General features: G+C 39.0%; 1 protein-coding gene across 1 annotated transcript; it reads left to right on the top strand.

Annotated features, from left to right (window-relative positions):
• Positions 1-1,793: 1,793 nt before the first annotated feature.
• Positions 1,794-2,723, top strand: LOC100677607 (putative olfactory receptor 2W6). The gene has a single exon (XM_023553013.1). It carries the CDS (start codon positions 1,794-1,796, stop codon positions 2,721-2,723), a length of 930 nt encoding a protein of 309 aa, XP_023408781.1.
• The last annotated feature ends 11,110 nt before the right edge of the window (positions 2,724-13,833 follow it).

Here is a 13,833-nt window from a genome sequence, read left to right on the forward strand (position 1 = left end):
GTAGTATTGTTACCATATTAGATAATCCATTGGTAAAAGATAAGCCTGACAGAATTGCCTCTGAATTTTCTTCCAAGAATTTTATGGTTTTGGTTTTTACATTTAGGTCCTTAATCTATTTCAAATTTTTTTTTTTTTTTTTGGTAAATGGTGTGAGACATGAATCCTTCTTTGTTTTTCTGCAGGCAGAAATCCAGTTTTCCTGACAACATTTATTACAGAGATTCTCTTTCCCCATTGGATGAACTTAGCTAGCACATTTGTAAAAAAATCAGTTGACCATATATATGTGACTCCACTCATAACCTGGCTGCTGGCTCATGGGGTTGCAGGAGCTGGTTAATCCAAAATCTGTAGGTTGGGCCTCAGGCTGAAGGCTTCTTATATCCTAAGAACTGAAGGTCAGAGTATGACAAGACGAATAAAAGATTGAGAGAGACAGCTTTGCCAGAATATCCATTTATGTCATGGATGCAGGCCAAGCCCCCAAGTTAACACCTCTTTCAACTGATTGACTGCTCATATCAGATCACAAAATGGAAGGTTATTACGTAATGTCCACCAAACTACTGAGAATCATAGCCTAGCAAAGTAGACACATAATATTAACCATTATAGTCCACCCCTTGTCACCTTGACACCTATACACATCTCCTTAAACCATATGTAATCTCTAAATAAAGGCAATTATACAGTCATACTTGTGCTTAACATGATATGACAATGCGTGTATAACCGAAAACACACTAGCCCTGTTTACATGTTATATTTTATAATGAGTAATGGGATAAAGGAGGGAAGAAAATAAAGGTATTTAGTATGTATACATATCTATATATACACATAACAAAACAAAATCATAAAAATTACAGTCCTCATTTCTGCAACTGGTCACAGGGTTGTAGCTGGTATTTAGAATTACCTTCTTCCATCACCCATTCTGTATTCCCTTTGCCCTCAGCAAGCAGCTCAGCTGGTCGCAGTTTTTTGCCTGGTGGGTGACCCAAGCCTTCACTCCTGACAGGTCTGGGCCATTAGTAGTCATGTTGGAATTGGGTTGCTTTAGTTTTCACTGACTTTAATCACAGGGAGTGGTAGTACTAAGAGACGCCCTCAGGGATCTCCTGCATTCCATATGTACTCTTCTTTACCTCCATTATGTAATATCAGTCTGATTCCCGTCTGATAATCAGGACCAGTCACGCCAGTCAGTATGTTAACTCCTTTCTTTGCCTGTTGATCCAGAGGTATAAGGAGCCCAAAGTACCTGGGTGGCTTTCTTAACTTCCAGTTTGATAGAATCAGTGTTGTGTCTCCTGGTGTAAACATTCGCGTCTTTGGAACTAAGACTTCTCAACCTGCAGAGCATAACGTTGTGGGAACAGGAATAAAAAATTTTGCAAGTGGGCCACTAGGGGAAATAATGATTGTTGCCACTAGTGAAATAGAAACGATGTAGATATGGTGCCTAGCTAATTAATTAGATAGTACAACCAGCAGAAGCACCAGAAATAGAATATATTTTGTATTATATTTATAAAGTATACATATTTTGTTTTTATAAAAGTATTTTTAAATTACTTCCATTTCATTTTTACATTATTTGTGATATAGGATTTATATTTAAATCATTTTATAAACCAGAAAATTTGAGTTCCTATTGTTTGGATTTGTTTGAAAAGCCTATGAAATGATAGTGACTTTATATAAAAATTGACCAACTTTTTTTTTTTTTTTTGGTAATATATAGATAACACTTGATTCTATTTCAAGTGACATGAAATAAACAGACGATGGAAATAAATGACAGCTCATGGGAAGACTTCATTTTAGTAGGCTTCTCAGAATATCCAAAGGCTGAGTTCATCATTTCTCTGTTTGTCACTGGTTTCTACACGATGACACTGGCGGGCAACATGGCTATCATCTTGGTCTCCATCCTGGACAGCCAACTCCACACCCCCATGTATTTCTTCCTCCGAAACCTATCATTTTTGGACATCTCTTTCACCACCTGCATTGTCCCTCAGATGCTGGTGAACATCTGGAGTGGTCATAAGACGATCAGCTATGTAGGTTGCATAGTTCAATATTCAGTGGCCTTGGCTCTTGGCTCCATAGAATGTGTGCTTCTTGCTGTCATGGCTGTTGACCGCTATGTTGCTGTCATCTGGCCCTTGCGCTATGCTACAGTCATGCACCAACGCATTTGCCACCTTCTGGCGGCCACTTCCTGGCTCTCTGGGTTTGCCAATTCTCTTTTTCAGTCATCACTGGCCATCATTTTGCCTCTGTGTGGCCACCACCATGTGGACCATTTCTTCTGTGAGGTCTTGGTCATCGTCAATCTGTCTTGTGTGGACACTGGTCCAACTGAATCAAAAATGTTAATTGCACGCCTGCTTATTACTGTCATTCCAGTCTACATTATCCTCACCTCCTATGCCTGCATTGCTGGGACTGTGGTGAGGATTCCCTCTGCTGAAGGACGACAGAAGGCCTTTGGGACATGTGCCTCCCATTTAATGGTGGTCTTGCTGTTCTATGGAACCGTCATGTTCATGTATCTTCAGCCTAAGAATAACTACTCTCAGAATCAGGGAAAGATCCTGGCTCTTGTTTATACCATTGTTGCCCCCACCATGAATCCACTAATCTATACCCTGAGGAACAAAGATGTAAAGAGGGCAATGAGAAAAGTGATCTGGAAGGACTTAGTTTAAGAAATTATGATTCCTGGAATTTGGGTCATAGAAATAATTTGGATGGTGGATTTATGGTAGGAAGGATAGTTTTCTTTGACAATTTCAGCCCAAACTGATTGGAAAATAAATGAAGGCAGCACCAACTACAAGCTAAATGTAGAATTATTGTCATCAATACTGGCGATTGTAGTCTTAGAATAAATTGTATAATACAGACATTCATTCACACTTTTGCTCCCATCAAAATCTGTAATCTGGATATTTTGCAGTATTTGTTCACTTCCTTGTGAGATTATTGGAGCCATAGTCTTCTAAGTCATTCTGGATATTCTGAGGGAAAGAAGACATGAAAGATATGAAAAATTCTCTAAAGTGGCTTATATATGAAGATGGATAATATGGATATCAGTCTAAATAAAGCAAGATTTGAACTGACACTTCACAAAAGAAAAAAGGGTAAAATAATCAGAGATAATACAATACCATGTCTTGGACCTTTTTTGTTAGGTGCTATTGAGTCTATTTTGACTCATAGCGACATATGACAGAGTAGAACTGCCCCCGAACCAAAAAACCAAACCAGTTGCCATTGAGTCAGTTCAGACTGATAGCAACCTTGTAGGACAGAGTAGAGCTGTCCCATAGGGTTTCTGAGGAGCCCCTAGTGGATTCGAACTGCTGACCTTTTGGTTAGCAGCTGTAGCGCTTAACCACTACACCACCAGAACTGTCCCATCAAGGAAGATGCCCTGCAGCATGAAATACTTTACTTCATGTTTAAATAGGTCTTTAGGACTTGCACATATGTGTGGCGGTTGGGGTAAAGAGCATTCACTGGAGCAGGAAAAGGTGTGCAAGTGTGTCACTAATATAAAGAACAATATTGAAGTTCTTATGTTCATTCATTCTTTCATTTAATCAAGGATGAGTGTTTAAAGTGTGTTAAGGACTGGTGCCACAGATTAAATAAGACAGTAATTTTATTGAACACGTCATAATTCAGATATGCAAACAGACTGGAAATATAAGGGCAAACCTAATATGATCCCTGCTCTAAAGGAGCTATGCACAGGACAAATGAGAATTAGCTGTTTGGGAAAGTTTTGCCCAGTAATATTACTGAAAAAAAAAATATTACTGAAGCCTTATTAAAAATGCTGAGCTGAAAAGGAGAGGCTGGTGTGAGAGCTTAGAGCAACAGGCAACTCCCCACAGAGGTTGTGAGGTGGGCATAGAGCTGAGGAGGCAGAATTGGGGCAAGTCCATGAGGAAAACACAGCTGTGGGGAATTGTTTAAAGGGTGCATTATCATTGCCAAGGGAAGAAGAACTAAATGTGTTTGAGTCTCTACAGTCACTGAGGAGTCCCTGGGTGGCACGAACAGTTAAGCACTCGACTATTGGCTAAAAGGTTGGCATTTGGAACCTACGCACAAGTGCCTCGGAAGATAGGCCTGGAGATCTGCTTCTGAAAATTCACAGCCTTGAAAACCCTGTGGAGCTGTTCTACCCTGTACACACGGGGTCTCCATGAATCAGAACTGACTCGACAGCAACTAACAAAACAGACACTGAGTCAATGCATCAATAAATTCAGTCTCATGGATAGTATTTAGCCCATTTGTTTACTGAATTTATTAGATTGGTTGCAATTCAGTTTTTAGTGTCATGTTGACTCAACTTTCCCACAGTCTCAACCCTGTGTAAAATGATAGTTGAGAAAGATTAAGTTTATTTCTCAGAACTGAACAGTATTTGAAGCTGGGAGTCCAACTCACAGACTGAAGTCACTTCTCACACAAGCATTAGGGTTTAAAGACAATTGTAGGTAAATATTTAAAATAATTTTTCAAATTCCTTAAACCACCCCCAAATAATACACTTATTTTAAAAATGTAAACACTTAAAAATTGCATGAAATATAAATTCATAGTATATATATTTACAGATGGTATGTAATAAAAAATATATGCAAAATTCAATTTTACTATGCATAGGGAATTCTTATGAGTTTACATATTTAAATTCCTGTAGGGTATGTGCTTGCCTGATGCCACTCCCAAGTTCAGGGGGGCAACAAAGACCCTATACAAGAGATTGTGTACTAAACAGAAAAGACAAGGAACTTCCTTTGTGGCTTTCACCATTATTTAGGAAGAAAACGCCCAGAAGGACATGGGATAAATTCAAAACTCATGGAGATAATGGAAGAGAGCATACTGAAACATTGTAAAACTAGGATTCACCAGAGGTTTCAGAGCCCTGGTCATGCAGGCATTAATACTGCTAACCAAAAGGTCGGGAGTTCGAATTTACCATCTGCTCCTTGGAAACCATATGGGGCACTTCTACGCTGTCCTATAGGGTTGCTATGAGTCGGAATTGACTCTATGGCAATGGGTTTTGTCTTTGTTTTGGCTGTAAATGTCACCCTTTTCCACTGTTCTTTAGGTATAAAAATCTGTCTCTTAAGTGCTTAGTGAATAAACAGCTAAAATAATAATATTAATTTTACGGTTCAGTCTGAGCCTGCAGGAAAATTTTTTTTTTAATATGTAAGGGGAAACCCTGGTGGCGTAGTGGTTAAGAGTCTGGCTGCTAACCAAAATGTCGGAAGTTTGAATCCACCAGGCACTTCTTGGAAACCCTATGGGGCAGTTCTACTCTGTCCTATAGGGTCACTATGAGTTGGCATCGACTCAGCGGCAATGGGTTTTTTTTTTTTTTTTAATATGTAAGGACATAAATCCAATAAAATTAGTGGCCTCATGGACAAATATTGATTCTAGTTAGAGTTGAGGATGCTGCTTTCCAGTTGTGGGGAATGGGATCTATGCAAGAAAGTGGATGTGAATAATTTATAATGATAGTTCCTATAGGGAAATTATGGTCTTAATTGAACACAGTTCTGGAAGTCCTGCAGTCTTGTAAATCTTGTTAACATCAAAGATTGCCTCTCTGATACTTCCTGACTCTGGAGAGTCATTTGGCCAACGATCTTGGACCTCTGCTCTTCCCTGTATGTTACAGTCAACATGAGCATAAAGTGTCACTTTGTTGGTAAATTCAAAGTGCCAGGTAATAGACATATTGGGTCAATAAATGGCCAGATATACCAGCATTTCTGTGTATATTAAAGTTGTCAATAGTGTAAATACCTCATATCAGTCTAGAATATTGCTTAAGAAAAGAAAACCCAGCTTATTTCATTTAAGAAAGGATTTGTATGGTTAGGAGGAGCCTTTCAAAGAGTTTGTTCGAAGTTTATTTCAGGGGCTCTGCCACACATCTGTGTAGTATGAACAACTCCATCTCCATCCCCATTTCCTCTACACTCTTCCTACATTACTTTTTTCTTTCTTTTTTTGTTTGGTGTTTATTTAATTGTATATATGTACATTTGTTTAGATAGTCTGTGATCCCATTGATGATGATATTTTTATTTTAATGTTAGTTCCTCATACTTTTTGGTGTTTCATCAATTCTTGTACTAAGATTTTTGGTTTTTGATGTGGTAGGTGTCAACTGAGAAGAACATGGGCACAGAGAGTGTAGCAAATTTCAGTCCCACCAATAGTGTGTCTGAGTCATAGTTCTTAAAAGAGTGTTGGAATCTAAAGAAATTGTTGAATGATGACTTTGTGAGATTCCACGATGAATCAAAGCCTATTTTGAATGTGTCAACTTCTTTTCCATGATATAGGTAGATCCCAGATTACAAATGAGTTCTGTTCTTAAATCTGTCTTTAAGTCAAATTTGTATGAAAATCGGTTAGGTACAGTTTGTATCTAATGTCAGTTAATCAAATGTTTGCCTTAGTATATAGTATGCAGTGTACATTTCTATGCATAAAAAATGAAAGAAAAACTTTCAGATACACTAAAACATTTTTAATATAATAATACAGTAATAATAATAATAAAGTAGCACCTGTTTGTTATTATGAAGCATTGTGTGTACCTAGAATTTTTGGTATAATCGGCTTTATGGTAACAACCCAACCCATTGCCGTTGAGTTGATTCCAACTCATAGCGACCCTATAGGGCAGAGTACAACTGCCCCATAGAGTTTCCAAGGAGCATCTGGTGGATTCAAACTGCTGACCTTTTGGTTAGCAGCTGTAGCACTTAACCACTATATCACCAGGGTTTCCAACTTTACAACAGTGGTTCTTAACTACATGTTGTATGTTAAGTTGGATGCTCCTAATCTGGGGACTGCCTGTATTTGCATTCTTGTGGTTTGTAGTGACAACAATGATGCTTGTCTTATTAACTTTGCAGATATTTGCAGGTAGGTGAGTTTCCTACCATCTGTGAGGGTAAGTCCACTGACACTCTTAGGGAAAGTCTTCCTTACTGCAGAAAAGATATGCCTTCTTTCTCTTCTGGAGAGTGTGTCTGGAAGTGATACTTGATATTGTCTCTTAGAGGAGCCAACCATTGTGTCAGCTAATCATGATGGCACAGACAGATGGAAAGATTCTGTATTCTTGGTGAGAAACCCTGGAATCACCTCCTACCCAGTTTTTGATACTTAAATGAGTATCATAAAGCCATACAGTGTTGGGTTCTTTTTTTTTTTTTTTTGTTACATGCTACTTTCTTCACTGAGACAAATTCAGAATACTAAATTCTATGGTATCCATTCTGTTGGTTGAAATACAAGTGGATGCAACTTTTTGAGGATAACATGTTTTGTATCAAAACTCTTAAAAGCACAAATGTGTGATTCAGGAATTCCAATATATTGCAATTCTTTTTTAAATGAAACATTAAAAAATGTAGAAAAATATGAATGAACTAAGATGTTTATTACAGTTTTATTTGTAAACAAATTAAGTGCTTGTAATTGGGACTTTGGATAAAACAGAAAATGGTTTTGTCTATAAAGTAGAACATAAAGTAGCCATTAAAATTTATCTGATGGCAGAATATTTATTGATGAGAAAAAATACTCTTAAGATATATTTAACTAAAAACTTCAAGTTATTAATGCCAATAAACGATAACACAGAGTTATGTATTATAGATAGGTTTATATATGCATAAAAGAACACTGCATATATGTATATATATATACTGTAAATATATATGTACAAGAAAGCAATATTTGCTTTAGTTTCAATTTTGGACAATGTTAATTTTTTCTGAGTTTTCCTATATTTTCGGCTTTTTCAAATTCAAACACTTATTTGCTTTGTAATAGAAAATCTCATTGATACCAAAAGATGTTAATGACTTTTATTATTGTTGTCTCTCTTGCATTAAAGTGTTTAATATTTGAAAAACAGGAGAAAATAAATTATAAGCCCATATAGTGGTCTGTACAAATTGTGTCTGGGCAGGATGGCTTGGGACAATGCTGAAAATCAGGGCATTAGGAAAACTGATATTTTCTTTGTTGGTCACTGACGTTGTAGCCTGAAGGAGAATCTGAAGATAGTGCTGCAGGGCACTTTTCCCTCAAATCCTCAGTTGTCATAGTTCCAATGATAAGGATGGAGTGAGGGGTGGGAGCAGGGAGTGTACTGGGCTTGCCTATTCTATGGAGCACTAGTGCTGAATACTCCACTGGTCATAGTTCCAGAGCTTGGAGAAAAGTATGTTCAATGAATCAAATGGAGATGAAGGCCCAGGAGTTTCTGTAAAATCTGACCTAGTCCTCCATATGCAAGTTTCATGGTTGGAAATTCAGGCAATAGGCTGTCAGCCAGGGTAGAGAGCTAAGATCGTGGAAAAACTGCCAACCATATATATCTAGAGCTACTGTGTTTCAATGAGCTATGAATTCACTCCCATAAAAGCAGCATAAAGAGAATTTTGATCACTCAGATCAAGGGAGAAGATTTCACATTTCTCTAATGTTCCAAATGAAACCTTATAATTACAACTGCTGATACATAAACAGCAAGACTGGAACTCACTTTGAGTCCTAGATAGCAAAGGAGTTGCTAATGGACTTCAGATAACACAATGCAAAAATTTAATAAGTAACTTGAGGCATGGAATTCCCTGCAGTAAACAATTTGGCCTTTGGTTCTGGTTCCTGAGAGCAGGTACACATCTGAGATTGATGAGTGGGAGCTGACCAGACCAAAAAGGAACACCTGTGGGCCCTATGATGATTAAACCTCAAGAGGCATAATATAATATATTATGGCCATGTAGTGAGGCCAACAAAGGCCTTGGAAGATGGAGGCCCAGTGGAGTTTCCTGGATGGAGAGAGCAAATGTCTGCTCTCAAGAGGGTATGTATGTCCCCTGGAGACATGGAAACTCTGTGCCAAGATCCCTCCTTATATGTTTGTATCCTTTCTTCTGTTAGATTAAAGATAGCTGTTTTCCTGGAATCTGTGAGTTGTTTCAATGGATTATTGGAGCTAAGAAAAAGAAAAGGGGCCAGTAGCTGCTGATGTAGCCCTGGGTGAATGGGAATGAGAGCGAGAAGGGCTTCATGGAGCAGCTGGGGTCTGGACTGATGAGGAAAGGAAGGCTGAGATTTCTACAGGATGTAGCTGGCATGTGGAGTGGGCTTTGTTATCCACCACACAATTTGGTGTCAAAAGTGGGTGATCATAGCCTCTCTGAATTGGTTTGCACAGTTGGCACAGTGAGCAGGGTTAGATACAGCGAATCTTGACTGCCCCGTAACCAAAATAAGCTTCTGGAGCCTACATATTTTGTTTCATGTAACCTCATTGTCAGTTTGAGACTACCTATTAAGAAGCCCTGATGGCACAGTGGTTAAGACCTCAGCTGCTAACCAAAATGTTGGAAGTTTGAATTCACCAGCCACTCCTTGGAAACCCTATGGGGCAATCCTCTGTCCTACAGGATCACTGTAAGTCAAAATCAACTTGATGGCAAGGGTTTTTTTTTTTTTTAAGAAGTGAGCTACAATCATGAGGAGTTAAATCAGTCACTGGAAATAGGAGAACAGTGTAGATAAGAATATATGTGAAAAGTTTATATTACACTTCTCACTAATTTGCATTAATTTGTGGCATTCATGATTACTGCTGTGGATTGAACTGTATCACCTAAAAATGTGTGGCGAATTGGCTAGGCCATAACTCCCAGTATTTAGTGACTGTCTACCACTTTGTCATCTTATGTGATTTTCCTATGTGTTGTGCATCCTACCTCTATAATGTTGATGAGGTACTGTAGGGAGACAAGGTTTCATCATGGCTGCACTATGGTCAAGGCAGGGCCTTGGCTATGGTCCTGGAAGCGGCCTCACTGGCTCCAAGCCGATGAGAACTGGCCTGGGAAGCCGCCCTCGCTTGAGTTTGATTATGCTTAACTCTTGGGTCTTAGAAAAACTGCTGCATGCATCTTTTGGTTTTGTTCCCCTTTAAATTTCTCTGCCTCTTTGGCTCAGCATGGAAAACACTCCAGCCTGCTGCCACTGGAGAGAGCAGCTGCTGCCCTTGTCAGTAAGTTTCCTTGAATAAACGTACGAATCTGGAAAGGGCTACGTGTCAGTTCTTCGGATTATCTGCCTGGTCGCACCGTGAGGGTCTTTCCTAGCTGGGGCTGTCCCCTGATAGGCAGGATTAGAGGTAGTTATGTTAATAAGTCAGGACTCAATGTACAAGATCAGGCTATATCTTGAGTCAATCTCTTTTGAGATATAAAAAGAGAATGGAGCAGAGAGGAGGGAGGTCTCATGCCACTAAGAATGAAGAACCAGGAGGGGAGCACATCCTTTGGGCCTGGTGTCACTGCATGGAGAAGCTCCTAGACCAATGGAAGATTGACGACAATGACCTTCCCCCAGAGCTGACAGAGACAGCAGGCCTTCCCCTGGAGATGGCAACCTGAATTCAGGCTTCTAGCCACCTCAGCTGTGAGAGAATAAATTTCTCTTTGTTAAAGTGATCCACTTGTGATATTTCTGTTACAGCAGCGCTAGATAACTAAGACAATTACCAATACCTAGCAGAAGTTTACAGACATATTTAAAAAGACAATTGATTCATTATTGTTCTTTATTGTTGCATGGTACTCCATTGTGTGCATGTACCATAGTTTGTTTATCCCTTCATCTGTTGATGGGCATCTAGGTTTTTTACATCTTTTGCTATTGCGAACAATGCTGCAATGAACATGAGTATACATATGTCTATATGTGTGATGGCTTTTATTTCTCTAGGATATATTCCTAGGAGTGGGATTGCTGGATCATATGGTATTTCTATTTCTAGATTTTAAGGAAGCATCATATCATTTTCCAAAATGGTTGTACCCCTTTGCATTCCCACCAGCAGTGTAAAAGAGTTCCAATCTCCCCACAGCCTCTCCAACATTATTTCCTGTTTTTTTTAATTTTTATTGTGATTTAAGTGAAAGTTTACAAATCAAGTCAGTCTCTCACACAAAAACTTATATACACCTCGCTACATACTCCCAATTGCTCTCCCCCTAATAAGACAGCCCGCTCCCTCTCTCCACTCTCTCTTTTCGTCTATAAAGAACAGCGACGAACCTGTGAAACATTTCATCACATGGAGGAACCTGAAAGGCATTATGCTGAGTGAAACTAGTCAGTTGCAAAAGGATAAATGTTGTATACGTCCACTATTATAAGAACTTGAGAAATAGTTTAAACAGAGGAGAAAATATTTTTTGATGATTACGAGCGAGAAGAGAGAGGGAGGGTAGGATGGGGTATTCACTAATTAGGTGACGGGAAAGATACCACACAACACAGGGGAGGTCAGCCCAACTGGACTAAAACAAAAGCAAAGAAGTTTCCTGAATAAACTGAATGCTTTGAAGGACAGTGTAGCGGGGGGAGGGGGGAGGGGGAGTGGGGACTGCGGGGGTGGGGGGTGGGGGTTTGGGCACCATGGTTTCAGGGAACATCTAAGTCAATTGGCATAATAAAATCTATTAAGAACACATTCTGGATCCACCTTTGGAGAGTGGCATCTGGGGACTTAAACGCTAGCAAGCAGCCATTTAAGATGTACAATTGGTCTCAACCCACCTGAATCAAAGGAGAATGAAGAACACCAAGGACACAAGGTAATTATGAGCCCAAGAGACAGAAAGGACCACATAAACCAGAGACTACATCAGCCTGAGACCAGAAGAGCTAGATGGTGCCTGGCTACAACTGATGACTGCCCTGACAGGGAACACAACAGAGAACCCCTGATGGAGCAGGAGAACAGTGGGATGTGGACCCCAAATTCTTGTAAAAAGACCAGACTTAATGGTCTGACTCAGACTAGACGGACCCCGGTGGTCATGGCCCCAGACCTTCTGCTGGCCCAGGACAGGAACCATTCCCAAAGCCAACTCTTCAGACAGGGGTTGGACTGGACAAAGTGCTGGAGAGGGATGCTGGTGAGGAGCAAGCTTCTTGGATCAGATGGACACTTGAGACTATGTTGGCATCTCCTGCCTGGAGGGGAGATGAGAAGGTAGAGGGGGTTAGAAGCTGGAGAAATATTTCCTGTGTTTTAGATTCATGCTAGTAATGTTGTATCTCCTTGTGACTTTGATTTGCATTTCTCTAATGGCTAGTGATCCCGAGCATTTCCTCATGGGTCTGTTAGCCACTTGAATGTCTTCTTTGGTGAAATGTCTGTTAATATCCTTTGCCCACTTTTAAATTGGATTATTTGTCTTTTTGTTGGAGAGGTGTTGGGCTTTCCTGTAGATATGACAGATTAGACCTTTGCCAGCTTTTTCATAGCCAAAACTTTTTTCCCAGTCTGTAGGTTCTCTTTTTACTCTTTTGGTGAAGTCTTTTCATGAGCATAAGTGCTTAAGATCCCAGTTATCTAGCTCATCTTCTAGAGTTTGTGTGTTGCTCGTTATGGTTTGTATCCTGTTAATGCCGTATATTAAGGCCTCTAGTGTTGATCCTATTTTTCCTTTTATGATCCTTATAGTTTTTGGTTTTGTATTTACGTCTCTGATCCATTTTGAATTAGTTTTTGCGTAAGGTGTGAGATGTGGGTCCTGCTTCATTTTTTTGCTGATGGACATCCAGTTTTGCCAGCACCATTTATTAAAAAGACGGTATTTTCCCTATTTGATGGATTTTGGGCTCTTGTGGATGATCAGGTAACCATAGGTGGATGGATTTATATTTGGGCTCTCAACTCTGTTCCATTGGTCAATGTATCTATTGTTGTACCAGATACATTGACAAATTGTTCTTTATCAGGCTTTTTTGTTTACTGCGGCTGTATAGGAGGTTCTGAGGTCAGGTAGTGCAAGTCCTTCTACTTTGTGCTTCTTCAATAGCACTTTATTTATCTGGGGCCTCTTCCCATTCCATATAAAGTTGGTATTTGGATGGTGATTACATTGTATTTGTAGATTGCTTTGGGTAGAATTGACATTTTCACAATGCTGAGTCCACTTATCCATGAGCATGGTATATTTTTTCCATTTATGTAGTTCTCTTTTACTTTCTTGCAGTAGTGTTTTGTAGTTTCCATTATATAGGTCTATTACATCTCTTGTTAGATTTATTCCTAAGTGCTTTGTTTTTTTTTTTTTTTAGGGGCTATTATGAATGGTATTGTTTTCCTGATTTCCTTTTCATTGTTTTCTTTATTGGTGTATAGGAATCCAACTGAGATTTTTGTATGTTTATCTTATATCTTGCTACTGTGCTGAGTCTTTCTATTAGTTCCAGTAGTTTTCTCACAGAGTCCTTTGGGTTTTCTATGCCCAGTATCATGTCACCTGCAAATAAGGTCAGTTTTACTTCTTTGTTACCCATGTGAATGCCCTTTATTTCTTTTTCTTGCCTTATTGCTCTAGCTAGGGCTTCCAGCACAATGTTAAATAGGAGTGGTGATAAAGGGTATCCTTGTCTTCTTCCTGTTCTCAGAGAGAATGTTTTCAGCATCTCTCCACTAAGAATAATGTTAGCCGTTGGTTTTGTATAGATGCCCTTTACTATGTTGAGGAATTTCCCTTCTATATCTATTTTAGCTCAATATAAGTTTTGAATGAGTTGATAAATGAACAAATCTTTTTAAAATACTTTATGTGTTTAAACAGGGTATAAAGAAAGAAGAAATATTAATGCATTAAATATTGTGACAGAGACAGAGAAATGTAAAAGAACAAATTTCTCATCAAGGACATTACT

The sequence above is a fragment of the Loxodonta africana genome, chromosome 2 (genome assembly GCF_030014295.1).
Source record: "Loxodonta africana isolate mLoxAfr1 chromosome 2, mLoxAfr1.hap2, whole genome shotgun sequence".
Classification (NCBI taxonomy): Eukaryota; Metazoa; Chordata; class Mammalia; order Proboscidea; family Elephantidae; genus Loxodonta; species Loxodonta africana.

Bases quoted from the DNA above. Each gene is read 5' to 3' on its own strand.
- LOC100677607 (XM_023553013.1), top strand. From the start codon at position 1,794: ATGGAAATAAATGACAGCTCATGGGAAGACTTCATTTTAGTAGGCTTC.